This window comes from Primulina huaijiensis, chromosome 16 (genome assembly GCF_012295235.1).
Source record: "Primulina huaijiensis isolate GDHJ02 chromosome 16, ASM1229523v2, whole genome shotgun sequence".
Lineage (NCBI taxonomy): Eukaryota > Viridiplantae > Streptophyta > Magnoliopsida > Lamiales > Gesneriaceae > Primulina > Primulina huaijiensis.
Window position 1 is genome coordinate 15,274,491 of NC_133321.1, and position 26,695 is coordinate 15,301,185.

At 32.4% G+C, this 26,695-nt stretch overlaps 3 protein-coding genes across 3 annotated transcripts; 2 read left to right on the forward strand and 1 right to left on the reverse strand.

Moving 5' to 3' along the window:
• The first annotated feature begins 6,943 nt into the window (after positions 1-6,943).
• LOC140961602 (probable WRKY transcription factor 7) lies at positions 6,944-8,262 on the forward strand. The gene is made up of 3 exons (XM_073420246.1): positions 6,944-7,728; positions 7,809-7,934; positions 8,010-8,262. The coding sequence occupies exons 1-3, from the start codon at positions 7,061-7,063 to the stop codon at positions 8,161-8,163; spliced, it is 948 nt and encodes a 315-aa protein (XP_073276347.1). The 5' UTR covers positions 6,944-7,060; the 3' UTR covers positions 8,164-8,262.
• A 3,158-nt stretch (positions 8,263-11,420) lies between these two features.
• LOC140961404 (uncharacterized) lies at positions 11,421-13,405 on the forward strand. Its single transcript, XM_073419906.1, has 2 exons — positions 11,421-11,701; positions 12,782-13,405. Exons 1-2 carry the CDS (start codon positions 11,543-11,545, stop codon positions 13,145-13,147), a joined length of 525 nt encoding a protein of 174 aa, XP_073276007.1. The 5' UTR covers positions 11,421-11,542; the 3' UTR covers positions 13,148-13,405.
• Positions 13,037-22,323, reverse strand: LOC140961402 (kinesin-like protein KIN-4A). Its single transcript, XM_073419904.1, has 26 exons — positions 22,230-22,323; positions 21,861-21,999; positions 20,558-20,704; positions 20,303-20,452; positions 19,695-19,948; positions 19,047-19,234; positions 18,845-18,969; positions 18,729-18,765; positions 18,478-18,569; positions 18,246-18,356; positions 18,001-18,114; positions 17,794-17,881; positions 17,513-17,625; positions 17,174-17,272; positions 16,986-17,096; positions 16,770-16,886; positions 16,619-16,699; positions 16,478-16,549; positions 16,007-16,097; positions 15,763-15,794; positions 15,579-15,676; positions 15,336-15,434; positions 14,954-15,175; positions 14,638-14,791; positions 14,394-14,540; positions 13,037-14,315 (listed from the first exon to the last, which is right to left on the reverse strand). The coding sequence occupies exons 2-26, from the start codon at positions 21,984-21,986 to the stop codon at positions 14,088-14,090; spliced, it is 3,096 nt and encodes a 1,031-aa protein (XP_073276005.1). The 5' UTR covers positions 21,987-21,999; positions 22,230-22,323; the 3' UTR covers positions 13,037-14,087.
• Between the last annotated feature and the right edge of the window lie 4,372 nt (positions 22,324-26,695).

Below are 26,695 nucleotides of genomic sequence, written 5' to 3' on the forward strand. Positions count from 1 at the left end.
CGTTCTATCTCTGATACTAGGTGGTTGACAAAATCAGGTAAGCTGGATGTGACTAGTATGAGATTTGACATGTCAGAATATAGGGTATAATCAGCCGCCCTACTGTAATTAATGAGTGGCACAAAGAACGAGGTCATCATTACACCTCCTAGTATAAATATCAGGTTTTTCTTTTACATTTATTTCGCCATTCAAAATTGAATACTTACATTTACTACTCATTTATTGCCTACACTTTCCACACCAATCGCAAAACCATCATCTGGTTACATTGGTTTGTTGCTTAAATCCTTCACTGACTTAAGCATCGGAGCGGTCACGTCAGACACCCCTCCGACGCCCCTTTACTGGTTATCTTCTTGATTGAAGATCTTTCTAGCTATCCGAGAAGAAAAGCTTTTGATCCAGACATCTTGCTCTTATTCCCTTCATTATATTGATAGCAGATCCGGTAGAGCACTTGACCCGGCTTATACATTTCGCCCGGATCGCATCAAAATCTTTTATGATCGAGTTTAGTGTTTTGAAGGGGTGGTCTCTTAAAAAAAAGTTTCGAAATATTTTGATTTCAGATAATTATTGTCAGGATCGTAAGATTTATTAGAACGGAATAAATAAAAAATCTCACAAAATTCTCAAGTTAATTCGATTGGGTTTAGAATCATTGAATTGTAAGTCTTGTCGGTTGGGTTTCAGAACTATCAGATGGACACTGTGTAGAAATAGACCCACAGGATCGTTTGAACATTATAAATAGCTAGGCTAAAATTAGTTAGGCTAACAAAACTGAAAGTAAATGTTAGTGAATAAACAACTGTTTATTGATGTTCGGATATTTGAACAACTCTTATATCACTATTTCTTTCACTTAGGAAAGATTAAAAGATTTTGGCGATACTTGCAATAACCCAATTCAGTACTTAGCATTGGTCTGCTAAAAATCTTAGCTATATCACAGTCAATCAATCTTATTTGTGAAACTTTTAAGGTAAGTTAAGGTATTTCAAAACAAAATACATTTAGCACAAATGATCATCAATGATCAAATAAAAAAATTTAAGCGTGTTGACCGACGATTTCGGTTGGGAATAAATCTAGCAAGCAGACTAGGTCAAGTTATAGTAAATGGATGATAAGTCCAAGTATCGATCCCACATAGACTAATATTTAATTACTAGAATTTTTATCACTTAACTTAAGCTAGACAAAATAAATAAAAAGATGATATGTGGAATATTAATCTAAAATATTAAATAAAATAATATCAATTAAAATCGAGAGATTCAAATATCAAGGAGGGATTCAAATTCAAATAAATAACTAAGACACACAACGGTACCAAACTCTACTATGTTGACACGTATTAAAATTCAATTAATTATTTAATTCTTGACAATCACGGTGAAATCCCCAATTTTATTTATTAAACGATTCCTCGAGTTAATAAATCTATTTAAATCTAACAGTCCAATTATTTCTAATTGAATTTAATTATATCTAAATGCATTAAATATTCGTGGAATTTCAGTTTTCACCTAAAACCGCACACTGAAACCGAATACTATTTCTAGTCAGTTTAACCATGTGTTGATGACGTCTTTGTTGCTATATTTAACCAATCATCTTCCGATTCGTGATTAATCAACAAACATGTAAATAGTTGATCAGGCTATTAACAAGAAATATTAAACTAACATCAATCAATAATTAAAATCAAGAAAAATAATATATTGAAAATAAACAAAACATCAAACAAAGTATTGTTTGGCCCTATCATGGTCTTAGTCTAAATAAAATTATTCCATAACTTCAAAACAAAAGTGAAAATTTATGTTTAAGTGAATAGAAGAAAACAAAATAAAGAATGAGTGAAAGGAATTCTCAGTGATATGTGGCGTGTGATGAGAAATTCCTCCAGCTTTTGCCTCTGTCTTCTCCCTGTTTCTTTTCTCTTCTTCCTCCCTAGTGTTGTCTTCCGTGTAGTCTTCTGTTCTGCACTTCTGTCTTCTCTCCTCCGCCTCTCTCCTCTGCTGTTACGGATCTCCTCCCTTTTGTTCACTTCCGTTCTCTTTCCTTTCTTCTCTCTCATCTACCTCTCTCTTCTTTTCTCTCACTGTTCACGTCTCTGTACGCTTCTGCCTCTCTCTTTCGCCTTGCTTTTCAGCCTCTCTCTTCCGCGCTGACTTTTTTTCTCTGTTTGCACGCCTCCTTTTTCTGTACACATATGCTGCCTTTTATAATTCTTCACGGGCCTAATCCTCCACTCTTTGAAGCCCAAGTCAATTTCAAAACTTGTAGATGGGATTGTAGAGATTTAATTTCAAAGATTAGGCTTCATCTCTATCAATATCAGCAAAGATTTTCTTCCAAAAATTTAATATTCTCAAGATAATAAACCATAAAAATATTTTATTTTCTTTCTTTTAGTATTTTATTTCCTTTGAAGTCTTGTAGAATCATATTATCTCCCAAATTAGCTATTTTTTCTCTTTTATTAAAATCTACAATCATTATAAAATTAATCAAGATAAGCACATAATTAAGAATAAAATTCTAGATAAGCACAAATATTATAAAATTAAAATCCCTAAAATCTCTATAAGATTTGGGCTTATCACGTGTGCTAAAATATGTTTGATCAGTTGGGCTATCAAAAACTTGAATCTTAGAATAAGGCTCGTCAATCATAACGTAATGTCTCAAAGTTCAATCAAATGATCTATACATAAACTTTCATCCAACAATTGAAATTTTGAATCTTATAGACATTCCCAAATATAGTAATTGTTGTGTCATGTCATTGTCCTTTATGACAAATCATATACTCTAATAGTGCTCATGAAATTTGACATTTTAACATATTGAAAATTCTTGTAGTACGAAAAATTTTATCTAACATGACAGCTAGCTCTGATACTTGAAAAATCTTCTGAAAGTAATATTCAGATAAGATAGAATAACCAGTAAGCCTTGAATCGGTGATCTACAATGTGCAGTTATCTTCCAATAATCAATTACATTCAAGTTCAGTTTTCTTAGTGTCCAGTTTGGTTGGAGAAAATAATTACAAATAAATATTTAGTTTTCTCTTATGAATTCTGGTTGGATAAGCTCTAATTAAATGATTATCTTGAATCAATAGTTTTTTTTTTTTTTGTTAAATCACTAAACATAATTGATCTAACAGTTATCAAACCGGACTTAAGAGTTATTTAACTTTAAAGCCATTTTCTCGACGAGATGGATGTGACTAGACAACTTAAAAGTGTTTATCAAAGTGTGGAACGGTCTGACTGGATCTGTATAATGATATAATCAAATGACAGAACTTTTAACGAAGTATATAATATAATGCAGTAAAAAGCAAACATGATATTTTTATGAAAGTTTGAATGTTAAATCTTTGTACGTCTCTCTTTCTTATACTTAGAAAGGAAATCACTGTATGACTTTGATTTTACAACGATTTGTACAAACTCATTTCAATTTTTGACTTATCACTTCTTAAACTGAAATCTAGCTCAACTTAAACAACATTATGTAAATGAATCATAAAATTTAAATAACTCTTATTAAACAACGAATTGAGAAATTGTGAGAAGTCTTGTTTGATTTTCGATGGTATGTAATAAACTTGAATGTTGGGTCTTATGAGTAGTTGAAGAATAATTCAAATATTGCTAAAATTTTTTGAGAAAATTGAGAGTTTGTTGATTTGTAAGTTGTTCAAGCTGCTTCAAATGAATAAAGACACTTTCAATATATAATTATTCTTTATTTTAACGTTCAAATCTTTGCAACGTTCGTTTTTTAACTAATGCAAAAATAACTTTATCTTCATATTTTCCTAAATCATAGTATGTCGCATTCAATGATTTGTTGGTGACTTGCCAAAAATAGTAGCCGATGGTTATGAAAAATTGATCACACAACAGAAGACAACAACAACTCTCCGTATCGTTGAGAGACATCCTGGTTTGTTAATTGTCTTGTTTCTTATGCATGATTGGTCAATATGTGGTAGGTAGGATAAATTGGATTTTATGATGTCTGACTCTAATACCAGATGAACCAAAACATGTAGCGTACGGTTGGGCTGGATAAGTCCAGTTGTAGTACTTAAGTAGTCCGGTTTGATTTGAATGTGTACTAGGATCCAATCTTAAAAAGTCCATTTCGTAAGCAATGCAATTAGACCACTTGAGCTCTGTTTCTAACACTTATAAATACATTAAAAGACAATTAGATAATGTTTGTTATCACCAAAATCAAGATATTACAACAAGAAGCTAAATTTTCTTTTAAATTTTTAATGTTTGGAAAATTATTTAATCATCATTAGCGAGTAAAGCTGGCAACAGGTACTCGTGGCTTTCGTCAAGTGCTCATGGAGCAAATTGTCAACCACTTCATTAATTTTCATAAATAAAACCGACTTATGTGCATATATCCTACTATTTAATTAAAAATATACTCCTTTTAAATGCTATTTTTAATTAATTTGATGAAGTTCATAATGAAATTAAAGTAATACACATTATTTCTTTTTTATACAAAAAAACTTATAATTAATTTCATCTTTATTATCTTAAAATAGTATTTCTTTTTAAATCTTCGATTTAATCTTTATCTATATTTTAAAATTAAATAATGTTTTATCTATATTTTAAATTTTTTAAATAGTTCATTACTCCTAATAAAAAAATTATAGAAAAATAATTAATTCGAAAATAATAAAAATTATCATATTTAATTAAATATTTCAATTGTGCATGCATCACGTGTAGAAAGATATTATTATATATTAGTGTGTGTTATAATATCGACTAACAAGTCGTATAGTTATTTTTCAACTTTATTAAAAAATTTTAAAAAATTGCCAGTTATTAATTATAATTAACAAATCATTTAGTTAATTTTAGATTTATTACTAAAATATGTTGTTATAATAACTTTTATTAGATAAAAGAAGGGGCATTTTTGTTCAACTATTAAAATGACCAAAGTAGCTATTCTAAGAGGTTTGTGCATCATTATATACTAAATGTAGATAATATATATTATATAACATTAGCGGATCGTGACACATGGGATTTATGTATTATGTAGAAAATTAGAGTTTGAATAGTTAATTTTTTTAAAAAAAATAAAATTAAAGTTTAACAATTTTTGAAATTGAAATGATACGAAAAAAAATAAAATGTAAAAAAATATGTGACATATATAGTTGGATTATTAAAGAGTGTTTTGGTAAAGTTTTTTTTTTTTTAGAAAACTCGGTAGGAAGATGTGTAAGAGTATTATTAGTGTGTGTGTTGTGAAGAATATTTTTTAATAATCAATTTTGTTTCTTTTATCATTAGTCATTATAAATTTCAAATTGCTTAACAAAATAAATATTTAAAGTACTCAAATCACTTATATGTAATAGAGTGGGTCTCATGTGAGACCGTCTCATGGATCTTAATTTGTGAGACGGGTCAACCCTACTCATTTACACAACAAAAAGTAATACTCTTAGCATAAAAAGTAATATTTTTTCATGGATGACCCAAATAAAAGATCCGTCTCACAAATACGACCCGTGAGACCGTCTCACACAAGTTTTTGCCTCTGTAATAGTCTCAATTCGGGGAAAATTTTAAAACATTTTTTTACGCTTAAACTCGTAATAATCTCTCTTAAACTTGAAAAACTTAAAACTCGATCTCCATGTTTCTAACTTTTTAAAATTAAAACTTTGATAAAAATAGGTAAATATACATTTTAACATATAAATTTATATTTATAATAAAATTTAAGATAAATTTATCGCATTGTATTCTTAATCATTTGTTGCATCATGTTTACAATTAAATAATAGTTATTATTATTTTTAAAATCGGCCTTCGATTTTTTTAAAAAAAATCAAGATATAAATATAAGATGCGTTGAAAAAGAAAAAGAAAAAGGAAAGAAAAATTGAGACACCACAAAACCAAATGCGGACATTGTCATTTAAAGCTGTCGAAAGGTCAACCTTTCCTAAATTCACCATTTTCCACAGCCAAGATTAAATCTGGTCAATGCCTCGTACACGTGGAACAATTTAATTGGTTTTGGAAAATAAAAGATTTTATTTTTAAAATTTTTAAATCCAAATTACTAAACCCATCCTATGGTATCAATTTTCCAATTTTGTCATTATTTAACGAATATTTATATAAACTATTTTTGTTTTTTTTTCAATAGTCTATTATTTACGTGACTCCAAATTAAATAAAATATATTGGTAAATATAAATACATATCTATATATTTGTGACAATCTAAAAGAAAAATATTAACATCTTAAGTTACCAATATATAATCGATAATTTTATACACTAAATATAAATAAGTTGCTGCATTTAATAATATATATGATGCACAATATATTATCAAAATATATTAAAAAATTATACAGAATATTTTAATTAAAGTCAAACACGATATTGATTATTTGTTACATAGAATGATATTAGTTACTAAATATAAATTAAATTATGAAAATCTTGGATGAATTTTTATAATATTATATAATATATAAATATTTTTAGGCAAAAACTTTTGTGAGACGGTCTCACGTGTCGTATTTTGTGAGACATATATCTTATTTGGGTCATCCATGAAAAATTATTACTTTATATGCTAAAGTTATTACTTTTTATTGTGAATATTGGTAGGATTGACCCGTCTCACAGATAAAGATTCGTGAAACCGTCTCACAAGAGATATACTCATACTTTTATAGCCTTTTGTAGTAATCATACTTTTTTCAAAAAAAATTAAAATTAAAAACATTTTTAGCATTTCTTAAATATTATAATTATTTATGTAAATAAAAAATGGATAAATTGAGTATCAATTTCAAAGTTGATTTGTTTAAATGAAAAGGAAACCTCAAAATGGGAAAAGAGACGTCATCAGTTTGACTCCCTTGGAGAACTTTATTTCTCTTTCCCTATTTAATTTTATAATTTCTCTGTCCTTTCGATTTCAATTCCCGATTCCTTTTGTTTTTATCTCTGTATTTCTAAATTATGGCTGCCGATTGTATACCGACCTATTGTTTCACCGCCAAGATGGAAGAGAACGCCGCCCAAGAAGCGGCCGCCGCAGGTTTTCAGAGCGTCGATAAGCTTATCAGATTACTATCAACCTCCAAGAAGTTCCAAGCAGAATCGACCTCCAACGACGTCGACTGCCGGGCCGTGGTTGATGTCGCCGTCAACAAATTCAAGAAATTCATTTCAATACTCGACCGCTGCAGAACCGGCCACGCCCGATTCCGCCGCGGTCCGATTCAGATTAATCGGGAGAAGGTCGAACCGGATCTCGAGACAGCTGGGTCCCCTCCCCGAGCCTTGCCTGCGGTGGATGACTCCCCGTGTACCAAAATTCAGTACCCGACGCCGCTTCAGAGGCTTCCGCCGCTGCCGCACCAGCTGACGAGGAACGGGTCGTCTGAGAAAAAGGAGATGGCAACCACGATAAACTTCGGGTCGCCGGCGAATTCCTTTAGGCCCGCCTTAACCGTAGACACCGACAGTCTACAGCAGTCGATGTCCTCTGGATTTCAGATAACGAACCTAGGGCGGCCGCCGCTCTCCACGTCCTCTTTGAAGAGGAAGTGCACCTCCATGGACGACTCCAACAGCAAGTGCGGCGGTGGGTCAACTGGGAGCCGTTGCCACTGTCCCAAGAAAAGGTGAAAAGCAAAACCAAAAAGTCAACAGAAGAAGATTAGTTATTAAGATTAATGACTGATTTTTGGCGTTTGATTAACAGAAAATCAAAGGTGAAAAGGGTGGAGAGGGTGGCAGCTATAAGCATGAAGATGGCTGATATTCCACCTGATGATTTCTCTTGGAGAAAGTATGGTCAAAAACCCATCAAAGGTTCCCCTCATCCTAGGTAATTTTAATCAAATCATGTTTTTTCTTAAAATTTTTAATATATATAATTACTGATTTCATTTAATTTTGCCAGGGGATATTACAAGTGTAGCAGTGTAAAAGGATGCCCGGCCCGGAAGCACGTGGAGCGGGCCTTGGACGACCCGAATATGTTGATCGTCACTTACGAAGCGGAACACAACCACCCCCATCCCAATACACAAGCATTGGTCCTCGAATCATCTTGATCTTATCATCAGAGACAGAAGATCCAATCACCACCGTCCGATGCTGGAAAAGGATTGGCTTGTGGTCAACGCAATGGGGTTCCCATTATTATTATTTTTTTTTAAAAAAATTATATTATATATTCTTACTTTCTTTTTCTTTATTCGGCGTTGAAATATTATTTAGAGAAATGGGTTTTCCTAATTTAATTATGGTAAATTTTGACTTTTCCTAAGAATTAAATGTAAGATGTATTAAGATTGAAGAATGTATATTGATATTGTAGTCGGTCAAAGGACAGAAACAAAATCGGGGTGTCGGCCATGAACTTTATGATCTATGTGTTGTACATTTGATTTAGTTAAAAAATTGTCAGATCAACGTATTAATTTATATATTTATGATATTGACTCAAATTGAATACAGATAATCATTTACACTTTCAGTTTTAGAGAAATGAAAATGTAAACGCTTGTAGGTTAAATATTTTTATACACAGAACATTCGTTTTTGTATCAGATCTGAAATACTAGTATTGAAAACTCATAATTTTATACAATATATTCAATTATTTATATCTAATTTTCACATTGGAGATGATTTGTGTGTCTGGTGAATGTAATTTTTTTTTTATTGTAGATCAAGAAGTGCAAAAACATTTTCTACCGAGATTAGGTTTTACATAAAAACTCTTGTGAGACGATCTCACGGATCAATTTCGTGGGTCGAATATCTTATTTGGGGTCATCCATGAAAAATTTATTTTTTTATGTTAAGAGTATTACTTTTTATTGTGAATATCGGTAGGGTTGACATGTCTCACAAATAAAGATTCATGAGACCGTCTCACTAGAGACCTACTCTAGGTTTTAAAGACAGTTCACCCTTTGTATAATTGTTTTTTTTTTTAAAAAAAATTGAAATAAGCCAGTTTTTGTATGAAATACTATTAATAAGCTGTGTATTTAATTATTTTGTGGCAGTTTCTAACTATTGTTTCGATAAAATGTGAATTTTTTTCCTTCTTGAAAATAATGGTACGATTATATTATTTATCTGAATTTGTGTGAATAATGTTTGGGATTTTATATAAACAATTTTAAAATTATCTAAAACTTATATGCAATATGTTTGGGTTATTTGAAAGTTCATTTGTTTAGCAATCTTAAAGAGTATTTTTGGAAATTAGAAATCACTAGGGTTCTCTAACCTAAGCAGTGTGCATTTATTGTCAACGAGTAGATATATCATTTTAAAAAATAAATTTTAATTTTTTTGAACATTACATTTTGAAAAAAAGAAAAGAAAATTGATGAAGATGGTATATTATTCAATATCATTTACTTATATTTATATTAACAGAGTGACGTCTCGTGTTTGGAGGGTTGACATGAATTTATTAATATTATTATGAAATTTTTATTATAAAATTAATGCAAATGAAAGTGGTGGTGACAAGTAAGGTGTTCATTGGTCGATTCAATTTGATTTTCATTTTTTTATTTTGGTTTTAGAAATATGTAATACGATATACAAATCATTTTCTTTCGGTTCGGTTATTTCGGTTTTCATACAATTATTTAAATTAATAATATAAATATATTGTAAAATATCATATGTTATATTTTTACAAGATTTTTAGTAAACGTTTAAATATAAAGTTTAAATGAATTAAATATACAACAACCGACTAAAAATTATTTAAAATGATTCTTCATTCAATAAATCTCATCTAAAAAATATATATAATATAAATAAATATATAAATAAAAAAATTATTAATTTAATGACATTTTGTTTTTTCGATCGCTTCGGTTTTGACATCTATAATCTAAAATCGAACTAAATAAACTTTGGTTTTAACATTTATATCCGAATTACAAAAATCGAATTTTGGCTCAGTTTTTGATTTTTTCGGTTTGAATTTTCGATTTTATCTGAAGTTTGAATACCCTAATATAAATATAAATATATTGTAAAATATAATATATTATATTTTTATCTAAAACTTGAATACCCTAATATAAATATAAATATATTGTAAAATATAATATGTTATATTTTTTTATGATTTCTGTTTTTCGATACGGTGTTTATTTTTTTTATTTGAATTTTCGATTCTATATGACTTTTGAGGTGTTATATTTATTGCAAAATCTATAGGTTCTATATATTATGTGGATAAATAAAATAATATTATCTGGAAAAGAGAGAGAAAGTTCGTACTTATATTATAGGAAAACAACAAAATACAATATTTCAAAGAAATTGGGTTATTTTAGGCAATCTACTTTTAATTACATAAACAATTACTAAAAGCCACTCATTCTTAATTAATAATTTAGCCACTCAGTCTTCATTAATAGTATTATATTTACACAAAAACTCATATAAGACCGTCTCATGAATCAATTTTGTGAGATATATATTATATTTGTGTCACCTATAAAAAATTACTACCTTTTTATATAAACAATTTTATATGAAAATTTTATAATTATAAAAATTTATTTGTAATATGTCTTGTGTGACAGAGGTAGCATGGTTATATGAAAATTCATTTGTTTAGTAATCTTAAATAATATATAAAAACTTATGTGAGACGGTATCGCATGTTAATTTTGTGAGACAAATATTCTATTTATGTCATCCATTATAAAATTGATCTGTTTCACGAGTAAAAAGTGATTATGGTTGAATTCGTACCATTTTATGTTAAATGTAATATGTCCTACTTCTTTTCTACGTTCCTATAAATTAAATGGGGCCAAATGCATTTTGTGGGCCAAACAAATTATGTTTTTAAATTTATTTTATTATAAAAGTTAAAGTTCAAATATTAAATTATAATCAAATTAAAATTAAATGTATAACTAGAAAATATGTGAAATGAAATTTGAATGAATTTATGGAAAAGAATATTGAAGCTAAAAAGCAAAAGGCAAAAAAAAGGAATATGTAGATTATATGTTTCTTTTTATCTTTCTAATTTCCTCGTGTATGAGAAATGTGTCCCATTGTATATCATTATAGTGCATCTGATATCTATGTTTCAAGATTGGGACGAGGTCTCGAGTTTTCGAAAAAATTTAAACGAGTCTCTCCACCGAATAAATATATTTTTTTTTTTTATAAAATTACATTTCCAAAATTGAATAATACACATATAATTGAAGTTGTTTTCACTGACCTTCAACCTTCGTCACATGACATTGAAATTGGGCCTTATAAACATAAGCCCATAAAATTCGGAATCATTTAAGGCCCAAAATGTAGAGGAACTCTCGTAGAATCAAGAACAAACCAGAAAATTGCTTGAGATCACAGAAACTGCATAAAAAATCCAAAAGGCGAAGGCTTTAGGGGTGAAAGTGAAATATTTGAAGAAACAGTAATGCCATGAAGTGTACGGACGACGAAATGATGGAGGCGGAGGCCGACGCCTCTCCGCCGCAGGGTGTGGCATCCAATTTTGACCCCAACAACATCGTCAGGAATCTGTTGTCAATGGCTCGCCAGCTCGTTGATCAAGACAAGCCCTCCCAAGCTCTGCAAGCGGTAAATTTCTCTGACCTACTTGTATTTTTATCAATATTAGTTTTCTGACGAAAAGTTGGCTTTCTTGATTGCATCATGGTGGATCAACTATGAAATGTTCATTTAAACTATGCCTTTATTGGTGACATCTCTCGTGACTGATCAGTTGAATTCTTTTTTATCCAATTTTGGGTTTCTTGAATTAGAGCAATAACTAGCAGATGATATATTTACAAGGCATTTCTTTCGTTTTTTTCCGTGGTTTGCTGGATGTTGTGGTTTGAATCTTGTCGATGTTTCAATAGTTCTGCCATTGCCACAAATGGAAAACATTTGGCTTTATGGGACTTGTGTCCCGGTCTCCCTGGTTTTGAATGGGAAAAACGTGGGTAAAACAGAAAAAGATTGCCTAGCGGATTAGAGCGTAGCAATTTTTCCTCAAGTACTGTTGGTTTACCAAGAAAAATGCCGAGGGACATAAGATCTTTTGGATGTGTCAGGCCATGTTAACCGTCTTTTCTTCCGTTCATAAGCGATGCAAATAATTGGTTATGACTGGTCACTAGTTTTGCTGCTTTATATGGTGCTATGTTTGCTCCTATTGCGGTATGATTTTGCTCATAATTGTTTATATTTTGGAAGAACAGTGGGTTGAGATGCCAATAGTTTTATCCATAAGATGGAATGGCACCACCTTTGTGATCGTGAAGCTGAGCTTATAAGCGAGACAGGCCCTAATGATTGCTAGGACATCGTAAAGAAGTTCTATATTCAAATCCTTCCAGCCTTTGACATATTTGATTTGCGATAATGATTCCTCATGTAAAACGACCAGTGATATAAATTGGCATTGTGGTTTTTCTCAACTTCTGGAGACGCCTCTTTCCACAAAGATAGTGTGTGACTAAAGGGAATTACGAATAGATATGCATCGATATCTTTCTTATTTTAGAACAAAACGTTTGGGTAATGTGCCCTGCCTGGTCGTTTATCACTGGTAATCTGATGATGATATTGGATGTCCCGAAGTCTTTAATCAGTTATTGGTTGCCATTTTTTAAGAGCACTGCTTTTTTACCCAAATTATTTGTTTGGTTAAAGGTGGTGACCGCTATGAAAATACAAGGTGGAGATGAAGCCGTCTCTGAAGCTCTTAATCGAGCACGAGAGCTATACATAAACAAAGTTCGAGCTAGTGCTGCTGCTGCAGAGTTGGCTTCACTGTTTGCCGAATGTGCTATTGCTGAGGCCATCCCTTCTCAACATGGAACCTCATTTCACAACATAAATGGCCACCTGAGTGAACCCGTAGCTCGAGGAACTTCAATCCTTGCTGAGACAGGACGTTCTCAAATCGTGCTCGATGCATCCTCAGATGGAAGCAGCTTCGTCTGTTTACAGTGCGGTGGTCTTGTGAGCAGTCATCGCAGAGAGGAACATTTTGCGTTCTGGTGTTGCAAAATCTGAGTTTGCAAAATCTGAGTTTGCCTAGCACTTGGTGTTGGGCCTGTACATTTTATCGTACGTTGACAGACATTTATGTGAAACGTGTGCAACATTCCAATGGGGTGCAGCGTAACATTTGATGGCCTCCCGAGGCGTGATGAAACAATCTTCACTTGGATGCAGCGTACCAGTGAAATTGGGTATATTGTGAATCTGATGAATGTTCCATTGTGTCGCGTATTTGTATCTTTGGTATAGTGGATGCACAGCATTCTTGTAGGTTTAGTGTCACATTATGATTTGCAGTTGATGGCTTAACAAGAACAGTGTGCAACGGAGGCACAGGATATATTTTCGGGAAAAAAAAACATAAAATGCAGGTCGACTGAAAGATGTCAACCTAGTCGGACAGAATTCGGATCCATACGGAAGAAATAAAACAGGTTAACAATACTACTAAACTAGTCCATCTTTTTTCTCAAATTAACGAGCGCTTCATTGTACTCTGTCCCGATATATACAAAGGCCAATCAGCCATCAACCAAAGAAAAAAGAAGAATTAAAGAAAGAAAAAACAAAAGAAATAAACACATGATATACAACCACTAGTGTATATTTGATACATTTCCCTCTCAAAGATTGATTTACATGACACTGGCCATCAACGAAGATGCATTTTGTCTGCCATTCCATTCAACAGTAGTTCCAATTCACAGAAATGTGACTAAGGCTGCAAAACTCCAAGGTGGAAAACCACTTTTCCATTTCATACTCATTTCTACCATCGTAGTTACCAAAGTCTCCCAAAACTGTTACTTATACCTCCCCTGCTGCATTTCAATACACGGGATGAGAATGTGTTATGGCGTTATCAAAATAGATAGTGGCATCGACACATTCTGGTTTTACCTGCACTTATTTCAATACAATTCCCTATGTAGAGACAGTTGAGATATACAAGCTAGCGACCATTTCTATACATGACGTCATGAAGAGCTTGTGGACGAGGCCTAGTCCTCATGATGGTTTCATCACTGTGTCTAATCAATTCTGATAGTCTCCAAGGTTTTTGCCACTTCCATTTGAACTGTAACAACCACTGATGATGACTCCTCTTCCATCTCCACAGTTTCCCACCCTGTCCAACAAGTGCTAATTTCTTCATTGACAACTGTCCAATAGGAACCATCTGTGTTTGCCGGAACTTGAATAGTAAGTCAAGGGAACTTTACATAGCAACACAGAGTTCAAGGAATAGAAAACCAACCTTTCTTGTTTGATCCATGAATGCAGCCGACTCTCTGACTGAACCGTTAACTATTCCTGCGGTGTATTTGAGTTGTTTCTGTGCTGGAATGGGAATAGGAGAAAGAGAACCAGTCATGTCATCAGCAACGTGTTTGTGGATGCTTCCCTGTAGCAATTGTACGGTCCAGACATAAGTAGAAATAATTGAAAAACGAAATCAACTGAAGGAGAAAAACAAAAAACATAAACAAAAACAATCTTACTGCAGGTGGTGTTCCCAATGCCATGGCCACGGTATGTTTTAGCTCCTTTTCGACTTCCTTCCTTCTAACTTCACTTTGTCGTAACAAGCCTACTAGTTCCTTTAACTGATCTTTCATCTCTTTGATTTCAATATCTTTTTCCCACAATTTGCACCTTTTGATCACAAGAAAATTCATAAAGTTGATTTTTGTTCCGAAATGGTTTTTTTTTACAGTGACTTGCTTCTCTAAATGCTAAATTATGTGATGTTTTGGTAAAAATATAAAAGGGACACAAAGAAGAAAATTTCAATCAGACTAGGAAAAACCCAATCACCTGGCTTCACCAAGATAGTTGAATGTATATTGGAGTAGGTTCTTTGCATCCCCCATAGAACGTAGTTGGTTCCAGCGTCCACGATTGCTGATGCAACGCTCTCGTTCTTCTGCTTCTGAAAGCTGTGAAGCCATTGCGACAAGTGAATTTGATGAAATACTCAGCATGCTTTCAAGAGAAAAAATTCTAGCCATTCTTGCGTTAGGTGACATTGAAGATGCCCTGAAAAAGATAAGAAACTAATCAACCACAGTTCAAAAAATTTCGTCACATTCAAGCATGAAATGCTGTCAATACTACGCTGTGTAAGAACTAAGAAGAATAATATCTACATACAATATCGCCCACATGAATGAAGAACTAATTTTAATGTCATTCTCACCTAGAAAAGCCATTTTTCCCATTATTTGGAGTGACACCCTTCAAAGCAAATTCATCAACTTGTCTCAAAACAGCCAACTCTTCTGCCAATGCAGCTCTACTGGAAATGAGACAACAAAGCTGTTAGAAATAATACCATGATTTGCATGTCTGAAGTGCATGATGAAAATATAACATATAACACAATATTCAAATGCCCAAACAAATTAAAGCAAATATCATTAAAACTATAACTACTACATACACTTGGCTTTGCCTCTCATACTCATAACGAACTTCATGAACATTCACCATAACTTCGAGCTCATGCTCAATCCATCGCTGCATGGACTTCTCGTTACTCTGGAAAACAAAATTTAGTTTTACACGGTCAAGTTTCGTCAGAAAAGATCAGCATCTTATTCACAAGGATTAGAGTATGCAGGTACCTGTCCATTAACACCATTTCCATTGCTAGACACTGAAAAAGAGATGACTATCAGTATACAAATAAGAAGTGGGGGCTGTTTATTATTTCATTTTTGGTGAACCATAAATATGAATACTTGAGTTTCCAAACATCATCAACATTGTTAGATTCCAGAAAATTTGGATGCATCAAGTCATTACATCGCTCAGTTCAAAGAACATGAGGTGACAAAACCAATAAAATTATCGAAGGAAAACACCTACCAGAGTTGTCGCGAGCTGATTTACGTGCTTCCAGCAATTCTTTCAGTCTCTTGGTAGCCATTGCAGCTTCCTCCGTCTTCCTCTGAAGGACCTGAAATAAATATCAGGGAGTTCCCATTAGTATTTCCTCTTCAATACAGTACATATTAAAAACGGAATGCTATCCTTTTGGAATCACTCTTTATTACAGCTAAAATTTTATTCAAGGGAAAAAAATGAGGGTAGGGCAAAATTTATCTCCCGGAAATATAGGATGACACAGTAAATATTTAAATAAATATTTATTGGATTAAAGAATTCCAGTATTTTGCAAATAGATGAGTAAAGATAAGCTTAATTGTTCTGAACTCTATTTGTGATGCAAACAGAGGGTTCAAAAAACCGGTTAACTGTTTCAACAACATTGATATCATCTTAACATCTAACTATCTTTTTAGTCCATAAAAATTGAAACTAGACATAAGGTCTAACCATTTTTTGTCGCTGATTCAGTGCTTGCAATTTATGTCTCTCGTACTCGTTTCTTCTTCCCTCCTTCCGTAACTGTACGGAGATTGTATGTCAAACAAAGCTCAATATTTGGAAGTAAGAGAAATCAGTAGCGAAAAATACCTGCAGCAATTCCTTTTCGCGAGATGCCTTCCATTGTCGAAATTGTTCAGCCTCTTGCTTAATCTTTTGTTGCAATTGAACCTACAAAATCACTGAATGTTAGAAACCTACAAATTTGACAATATGAATATACAGGAAGAAAATGTGCGACCTTTTGTGCCTTTATGCATTGTATTTCCTCTTGTAACTTTTTAGCAGCTTCATCGCTCTTCTGTTTCTGCTTTAGAAGTTGTACCTGATTCTCTTGTTTCTTTTTAAGATCTTGTATCTGATGTGTACAAACGGAAACATTTAGCATAGAAAGATTAGAATGAGAAAAACAAAAGATAATTGAAATAATAAGTTACAAAAATGAAAAACGGAAAACCTGAGCTTCAAGAACTTTCAGTTTCTGTGCATGCACATCTTCCAATTTCTGTTGTTCACCAGTATTTGCAGAAAGATTTTCGACTTCTGTCAGAAGTCGATCCCTCTCATGCTGCATGAATTAATAGGTGGATGAGTTAGGTTAAATACAAAAAGCTAACAGCATTATAATTTATCATACTACGAAACCTGAACAGTCCTTTTTTCCTCCTCTAGTTCCAATATTTTCTTTCCAAAATGTTGCTTAAGTGCCATGGCGTTATGGCCTCCAAAAAGTTTCATTTCTGACTGCAAGATGTAGTACAAATTTAGACTCAGTTAAACAAATATTGGCACGAAAATTGTTCCATACAGTGCAATAGTGGCAAATGTGCACATATCTATACTTTATTCTATATTATTGAGCATTCAAACACAGACGCTAATAATTTTTCTTCTAGAGTTAGACATGTATTTTCTGATATGAACAGAAAAGATCAGCAAAATATGCCCATCAAAGATAGAAGCTGATTTTAAAATGTCAATTACCTCCTTCTGCTCCAATCTTTGATTCAGTTCATTCAGTTCTTTATCCATACTATTCTGCAAATAAGTATGCTCCAACTCTTTAGCCGTATCTTCATCAACTTCTCCAGAATCACCTGAAACCATTTACAAACAAACCACAAGTACAGAAATTACTCTTGAATATCTAAAGGTAAATTAAGTTTAACTACATAAATTCCTCCGTCTTGACAGGATTCGACTTTGATTCATGGATAGAAAACTGAAGATTAATTGGAAGCTAAGTTCGAGCTCGAAAAACATACTGCTCTCACTCATTTCATAGTCAGATGATTCCATATTTTGCAATCCCCTTTTGAGCCCTTCACTTTTTATCAAACCATTTCCATAAACCTGCGATGTAGTAATTTCACTTTGAAGAATGACAGTATAGATTTACACAATCTTTGATATTTGATGCCAAATGAATCATCTATTTATGATTGAATGACCCTTAAAATATAATTGCATACTTTAGAGTCAGCTTCATATAGCTCAAAGGAAGTGCCCCTAAGGCGAAACTCATTGAGTTCCCGACACAGCTCCTCGTTAGTAGCCTCGAGAAAAGAAATCCTATCCTTGAGACCCTGTACAAGTTTAACACTAGCTAAGACTCTTCCTCAATATTTATTTTTAAACACGTGAAAGCTTCATGTTTGTACCAGTTGAAGACTTTTCAACCACAACGGGGGTTAAGAATAAGGATAATCCACTTCACCTGCATGTCATTAAAGGAAACTCCTCCTCCACGAGCACAAAGTTCTGCTTGCATAAATTCTAATTGCTGACGCATCCTCATCATTTCATTAGATAATGGGTCTCTGTTAATCTGATCATCGAGAAACTAAATTCATTCAATTTGAAAACATTGAAAGGTAACCATCGGCAGTTAATATGGTGAAAATAACACATTGAATATGGGGAGAAACAGATTCTACTGCAACACTTACAACAGGTTTATTCTGGATATTTCGAGCACGATTGGCATACTTTAAAGTGTTGAGGGTTTCTTCAGCATTAATATCAGCAGGACTAATACACGCTGATGAGAGGAGTTAAAACACAAAGAGCATCAGTAGTCTAAAGGTATTCCTTTAAACATTTTAAACCACATTTCTGAAGATACAAAAATAGATTACTGGGATATGGAAGTTTTAATGAAAATCAGGCACACAAAAGCTTATGACAAACTATGCATTACCTATCATTACTGTTCTGCTGTTGCCACCGAGAGAATCCTGCCAACATCCAAAGAATAAAATTTTAAGAACCATGGAGGGATAACTATTGCATTAAACAGGAAATGATGTGACAGACCTGCAGTAACCGAGTAAGTTTGCTGTCTCGATATGGCACATGAACTCCTTCTTTTCGCTTTTTCTCATCACCAAGAGCACTAATAACATTCCCAAGAGCAAGAAGCCCCTTGTTAATGTGAACGCCTGTAAAAGATGTTACAAACATTCAACATGAAAATGAGCACATATAAACAGATAAAAATTACTTCTCTAACTCTAACCTTCTTTAAATCGTAAGCCATCAGAGCCTGTTCTCTTGGCACGTTCTGATCCGGCAAGATCCACCAGATGCAACTTGGCACAGAGATATTCATCAGCCATACAGTCGGTTAAATTGCCATCATTAGACTGACCTGGATGGAGTTTACGCATCTGCTCCATTGTTATGGTGAATATGGCATGAGAACGGCTGACAGAGAAGAAGAAATTATTGCACTCATCAATAACTTAACCAAAGTTAGGCAGAAGATTTCAGCAAGAGATGCATCTTTTCATATACTATGCCATCTACACTTTTCAAACCAGGAAAGACCTACTATCCAGTTCACTATCGCGTGAAAGTTCGATGAATATGGATATAGTGAAAACAATGGTTAAATCGCTTAACATAGCCTTTTGTAAGGCAACATTCACAAACTACAGGTGTCAGAGGATATGTTGAGAACTTAGAACAAATGGCCATCAGTTATACACTTATTTTTCTATAAAAAACAGTAGGATTTTGAAATGCAGTGGCATAATAATAGGGTAAAGTGGTTAGGCCATAATAGTTCAGTCAACTGAGGAACTTCGACCAAACAGTTCAGATACATGAATTTGCATCAAATTACAACTTAATAGACGCCAACAGTTGATATTGGATCACCGACCTCGATTGGTTGTTCATGTTTGTACTCCCAGTTGCTCTGCTTAGTGATCCTTTCTCCAGGCAATCAACCATTTCTTTGAGTGTATTTACACTGCATTCAGTGGATCCAGCAAGCGTAATTACACCATCTGATGTTTCACGGATTTGTATAGGAGGTTTCCCAGGGATGTTTACTTTTCCCGCATGTCCATTTGCTACCTCTGGCTTACTGACGGAATTGGGATCGAGAAGGTCTTGTACCTCTTCTTTATGAATCTATAGGAAGAAGAAGATACAATCTCAACCATAACATGAGATGCTATATAAATCGGACACTAATATGAAACAAAATATCATGAACATTATAATGCTCGCAATCCTTCATTAATAGCTTTTTTTTTAACCTTAATTAAAAAGAAAGACATTATCTAAATATTACATGTAATATAACCTTAGTCTTCACATGTATAAATGCATGAAATCATTATAATTATTTTCTTCTAGACATGTTTCTTCTTATTGGAGTGGAGGAAACGCTCTTTTCATTAAAATGATATGCAGGATACTTATAGATATAAAGGTAATAGCTTAAAAATCAATAGAAGAACCGGACAAGGTGATTGGATAAACCTCAATGAAGGAAACGTGCAGTTGGAATTCAATTTCATTCTTCAATGTTTCAATCTTGCTAAACAAAGCATTCATCACTTTGGGAATTAGCCCAGTTTCATATCCATCTTTGAGACTAGCACCCATGGTGTATGTTTTTCCTGACCCGGTCTGCACCACATTGGAGTCAAACATTTAAATATCATAATTAACCCTAGCCACCAATATAAAGTGAACCTCATTAGTGAACAAAAGGTAAACAGCATGTAATCTCACCTGTCCATAGGCAAGAACAGTAGCATTATAACCTTGAAACAAGCCATCGACAAGTGGTGCAACACATTCATCATACATTAGTGTCGATGGAGATCCCGTGCTTCCATAAACATGATCAAATGTAAATGAATGGGAACCAATTTGTACCTGTTGCACACAGTTGTATACATTACAATAAAAGAATTGATGAGCTAGCCAATCTGAATGTTGAGTGCAATTTTAGGCCGTAAATATAAGACAAACTTCTTAAATAGAAAATTCACTAGTCCGAACCAGGAAATCAAAATAGAAATGGTTCTGGAACAAAAACGTTAAAAATCATACATCCGACAAAATTTTTTGGGTGCTTCGATGAACTGAGAAAGTAAATAGATATCGAAAACTCAGATGAGTGTAGCGTTCTTGCACAAATGCATATTCATGCAGCTAAATTAGGCAAAATTGTCAAATGTTTTGACTCGAACCTTCTTTCTTCTAAAGTGTATATAACAACAATAAACATCACAATGTAAGAGAGGATTCGTATTAATCCTCCTGTAAATATGAACAGATACAAAACACAAAACAAAACCAGGAAGGAAAAGAATTGATTTTTTTATATTAAGTTCCAAAAGAAGGAATCATCCAACAAAAGTTGATTCCACCAAAATATCTCCATGTATCCAGAATGGGAATGAAGACAAAATACGTAAATACAGAAAGGGGTAAAGAAAAAAGAAAAATTTGTGTACAGAACAACAAATCCCAGAAACAATCAATGATCCAATAAAAATCTTCAAGGGTATCAGATGCCAAATGTTTTTTTCTTCTATATTAGAGACCAATCCCACTCAAAATCCTGAATGGTTTAATAAGTCCAGAAACTAGAAATTAAGGAAGAACATAATATGATCTTCCTATGCCTCAAACTTCATCACTTCCACTTCCACTTCCATGAATTTGCGTTTTTCAAGTGCTAAAAAAAGACGTCTCATAACAATGCAAAAGAAAATGTGAGAATTATTAAAGTTTTTGCTATTGTTAGACAACCCAACGCTGGATTGCTGTGGGATCACCAAAGAGCTCACAAACACAGCAACATGCACAGCCTCCAGTAATCACAAGCAATAAAACCAAAACTCCATGGGGATTTTAGCATCACAGAACGATCAGATCTTTAAGAATCCAATCAATTCCACAAGAAAAAAATGGCCAAATTCATCCCACAATCAATCACAGCACCAAAACGCAAGTTTCTTCAAATTGCAGCAAATTCACAACTCCACACTAAAAACACGTCTCACGTAACAAACATTGATAGTACCTGAGGCTTCCCAGGTACTACAGTAACACAATCTTCACAGCCCTGAAGCCTTTCGTCTCCTACCAAAGGTCTGATGTGAACTGCAACTTTTACGCAACAATCCTCCCCAGAAGAATTAGCTTCCATCGGGAGCGACAAACTTTAACAAAATAACGAAAAAAATAAAGTAAACCAAACCCACGAGAAAGAGAAAGCTAAAATGTATTAATGCGGGGTTGACAAACAGTTCAGCAGAAATTTGTACAGATATGAAGGTGAAGAGGAGAATTTCTTGGACCAGAAAATGATGCAGCAACCAGAGAGAGAGCGACGAAAAGCTAAGAAGATTGCCAACTAGATAGTACAAGAGAGAGAAGAGAGTGTACATACAAAAAGGGCAGTTGAGGGAATTGACGAAGACGAAGAACAATCCTCTCCTCTTCTCTCTCCGAGGTTGTTTCAGTGTGCGTAGCTAGCTGTGAGCAAAGACAGCACACCTTTGCTTGATATATTATTAATTACTTGTGTCAAAGTTTATTCAAACATAAATAATTAATTAGCTCCTTGATAAATAAATATCAAATCTCAAATAAATTGTACATATATCATTACGATAATTTTGTGAGATCTTCTGCATCGATTAGATCAAATTTTTTAGAGTTTCTATATATGAATTTGAACAATTATCCTTTAAGCTAGTTTTTTAAGGTTGAGTTAAGTTTAAATCTCAATTTTAACACGATCAGAGCCTAGACCCATCATTATAAACTTTACATTCCAGATGTCTATTCCGGGACTTGAGTTATGTGTTAGATTGCCCTATAGATCACCCAATAATATTTTGTAAACTACACGATCTAGATATTTATTCTTAGACATAAGGGAGTGATAGCTTTGTTGGATTAAATCTTTGTAAGTTATATATATAGACTTCGATAATCCTGATTTCTTGAACTAGTTTTTTTAGGTTGTGTTATGTTCAAATATCAATTTTTAACACATATCATTCATATTCAATATCATACTGGTGCATCAATAGAAAATTATTAAAGGTGAAAAAAAAAAACCAGTATATGTACACTTTGTTAGTGATTTTGAGTTTGATGTATAATTTATTTTCGTTTCTTTTTCTTTAAATTAGCTAAAAATAGGATGTTACCAGGCCTAACGGTCAGTATCAAGTCTCCAGTGATACTCCATAAATGATTTGTTTCCTTGGTTTAATTAAAAACTTGGTTTTTGTTAAGACTTATGGGTACAAATCTTGTTGTATACGTCGAATCATGCTACCAATTCCCATTTACGAGTCAATTAATGTTGGGACTTAAAATTAGTTGGCAATCCATCACACTATCAAGATCTTCATTCGTATTAAAAATATATAATGATCTTATAAACGATTCGTTGATTAAAATAATAATATCAATCTGATTGAATCATAAAGTAATTTGAGTTAATCATGTCCATAAATCGAAAACAAATATGAATTAACTGTTACATAATCACGTCATATAGTCATGTTTGTGTCCAACTGGACTTGATGTGTGATATTGAAGTTACTTAATATGAACAAAAAATAAATAAAGTTTTGCTTTTTTTAAAAAAAAATTATATATATATATATATTGATATTAAAAAAAATTATATATATATATATATATTGATAATATATATATCGCTTGATTTAGAAAATATAGAGAAGCTTTGCTAGGAAATGAAACGTAAATGAATTAAATAAACTAAAAAAAGAAAAGAACAGCGACGCGCGGCTCCCAACGGTATCCGTGTTTCCCCCGCTTTCTGGTGATTGTGCATTTACCTTTTTACCCACCACTGGCTTTAGTGGATTGTACGTTTGGTATTCGAATAAGAATAACAGGAAAAAAGGTGCAAAAGACAGGTAAAACCACGTGATGTATGGAATCCACTCCCACTAGCACGAGGGCACTCTTGTCTCTGCATACAAACAAAGTAGAATACACGCACTCTACACTCATTTATTACCATAATATATGTGCATGTACACTTTTTTTTTTTAAAAAAATGTATTATAAAAAAAGTAGTTAAATTTTTTTAATAAAAAAATCGACTTATTTTTAGTTTTTGTTTTATTTTTTAAAAAAATTTACAGGAGCGATTAGCTTTTTGGATTTGAAGGTTTTTTTTTTTTTTTGAAGAAAAATAGTGAAGCTTTAAGAAGCCATTAATTGATTTATATCCTCCCGTTACTATTATTATATAGTTAATGAAATTCTCTTTATGAGGCATATGATTCGGTTGAGTATATGTACGCTCTACCAATATTTTTATCAAACGAATTTGTCGCACAGGTTTACCCAGTTCGATTTGTCTGATTTGTGCGATTTGTAGACTGCTATATTAACTTGAGAGTTTACCAAGTGCATGCCGAATTATAACAATTACGAGTATTATTGTCATAAGAAAATTATTTATATATATATATATAAATTATATTAATTTTTATGTATAATATGTTTTTGTGTAAAATATTATATGCCATCACTATTACAATTTTTTTAATCACATGCCACAATTTCTGCTTAGCATTTAGTTTAAACACAAAAATTATATGTGATCATTGCATAATTTAATTTTATGAGACGGATATCTAATTCAACCTGACTCATTAAAATCTTTTTTTATTGTATGTATAAATCTGATGGATTCGTATTATGTATATAAATTTATGATCTGATATAATATAATTTAAATTATTCTGATGAACTAATTAATTAGTGGACCCTTTTTAATCATGAATTCAGTTCCCATTATTGGTTACGTGGGGTGAAGGCTGTGGGTTACTATTCCCAAAATCATGTAGAAAAATAGATATTTCACTAAAATTAAATATTTTTTGATTGACTAAATATATCTGAATAATGGATCCCATCACATTTAATTATAAGCATAAATAAACATATAAAAATGAAAATATATTTTGTTGAATTATGCCCGATTGTCATACAACATGTGTGATGTTTTCGTATCACATATAATTCTCACAATTAAAGTGTGGTTATTGGCCATTGTGGCTTTCAATCAAGACACAAAGTCACATATCAGGAGACAAATTATAAGCAACTAATTGCTAATTAAAGACCCACAATTGATCGAAATTCACAAGCAAAATAAGGCGAATGATTCACATATTAAGAAATTTTTGAATCAAATTTTTTTTTTTTTTGGTTTACGCTTAATAATGGAGTTGAACTTTTGACATAATAGATTAACTAATAAATTTAAAATCGTTATATGTTAAGATATATACAAAAACTCTCATTAGAGTGTCTCACAGTTAATTTTGTGAGACAAATCTCCGATTGGACATGAATCGTGAAAATTATTATTATTTATGATAAAAGTATTACTTCCCACTATAAATATAAATCCGATCGACTCGTCTCATGAATATAGATCCGTGAGATCGTTTTTAAAAAAGCATACTATAAAATATAAAATCACATTTTTATTATTATCCAAGTCATTATTTGATTACACGACGATGAAAAACAATCGATATATCGTCATTCATACCAAACGATATCTAACAAAAAATTAATGATGCCATAAAATTATCATTTATATATTTGATATTTTAAGTTTAACAAAAGGGAATTTTTTTTAAAATTAATTTTTATATAGAAAACAATTAAGAAAGGATTAGAATGAAAGGGACAACGGTTGAAAAGTGGTAGCGTGTAAAGGGTGAGACCCACACATCTAGAGATAACCAGCTGGTAGTCTCCACCTCACATGGGCTTTTCACCACCCCAATAATCTCTTGGGCCCACCCTCGCCCAGTCAGATTCAAGGCTCCTTGTAGGGCCCAGTCCACAGAAATTGTGGTACTTGATTATTTTTATTATTACTTCACTATTTTACCAAACAAGTTATACTTATTTATTATATATTGAAAGTATCTGAATTTTGGAAACCTTCGTCAAAAGTCATGTGGTGGATCATTCTTCATTTATTTATTGATAAAAATTTGTGTGAGACGGTCTCACGGATTGTATTTTGTGAGACGGATCTCTTATTTGGATCATCCATGGAAAAATATAATTTTTTATGCTAAGAGTATTACTTTTTATTGTGAATATCGGTAGGGTTGACATGTCTCACAGATAAAGATTCGTGAGACCGTCTCACAAGAGACCTACTCTAAATTTAGTTAATAATTCATGATTATGATGATAAAGTCAACCATTTATAATTCTTATGCAAATTACAAATTTACTAACTAATTTAATTAATTAAAACGAATTAAGCGATGATAATTGTTGGTTCTGAATATTGAATAAGATTATATTGATTTGACATAATAATAATAATAATAATAATAATAATAATAATAATAATAATACTAAGATAAATATACCTTTTTCATGAATCCAACAATTCAATGAACAAAAGCGATTATCGGTCTTACGAGATTGGAGCACCGATGGTCCTTTGGTAAGTAGGCAGTATTAATTAGAGGGTGGTCCATTAATTTTATTAAATATAATTGATGACATTATTAATACTGGCAAATGATAAGTGGTCCCATTGTAATTGAGACTTTTGGTGTCTTTTCCAATGCCTTTATCCCATTAAAAATATAGAAATTGTTTGGTGGAATTGAGTAATTATAAGTGGAGACTTGAGGTACTAATCTTAAAGCTATAGTGGTCAAATTTCTTTTAGATGAACTACATGCTTCTGTCATGTTAATCAAATCTAATATGCTTTCTAGAAAGTACAAAGATATATACATACATATAAATCCAATATATACATGTGAATATACAAAATTATAAAATCTATTATATGGTATGTTTTTCTTTTTTGATCTT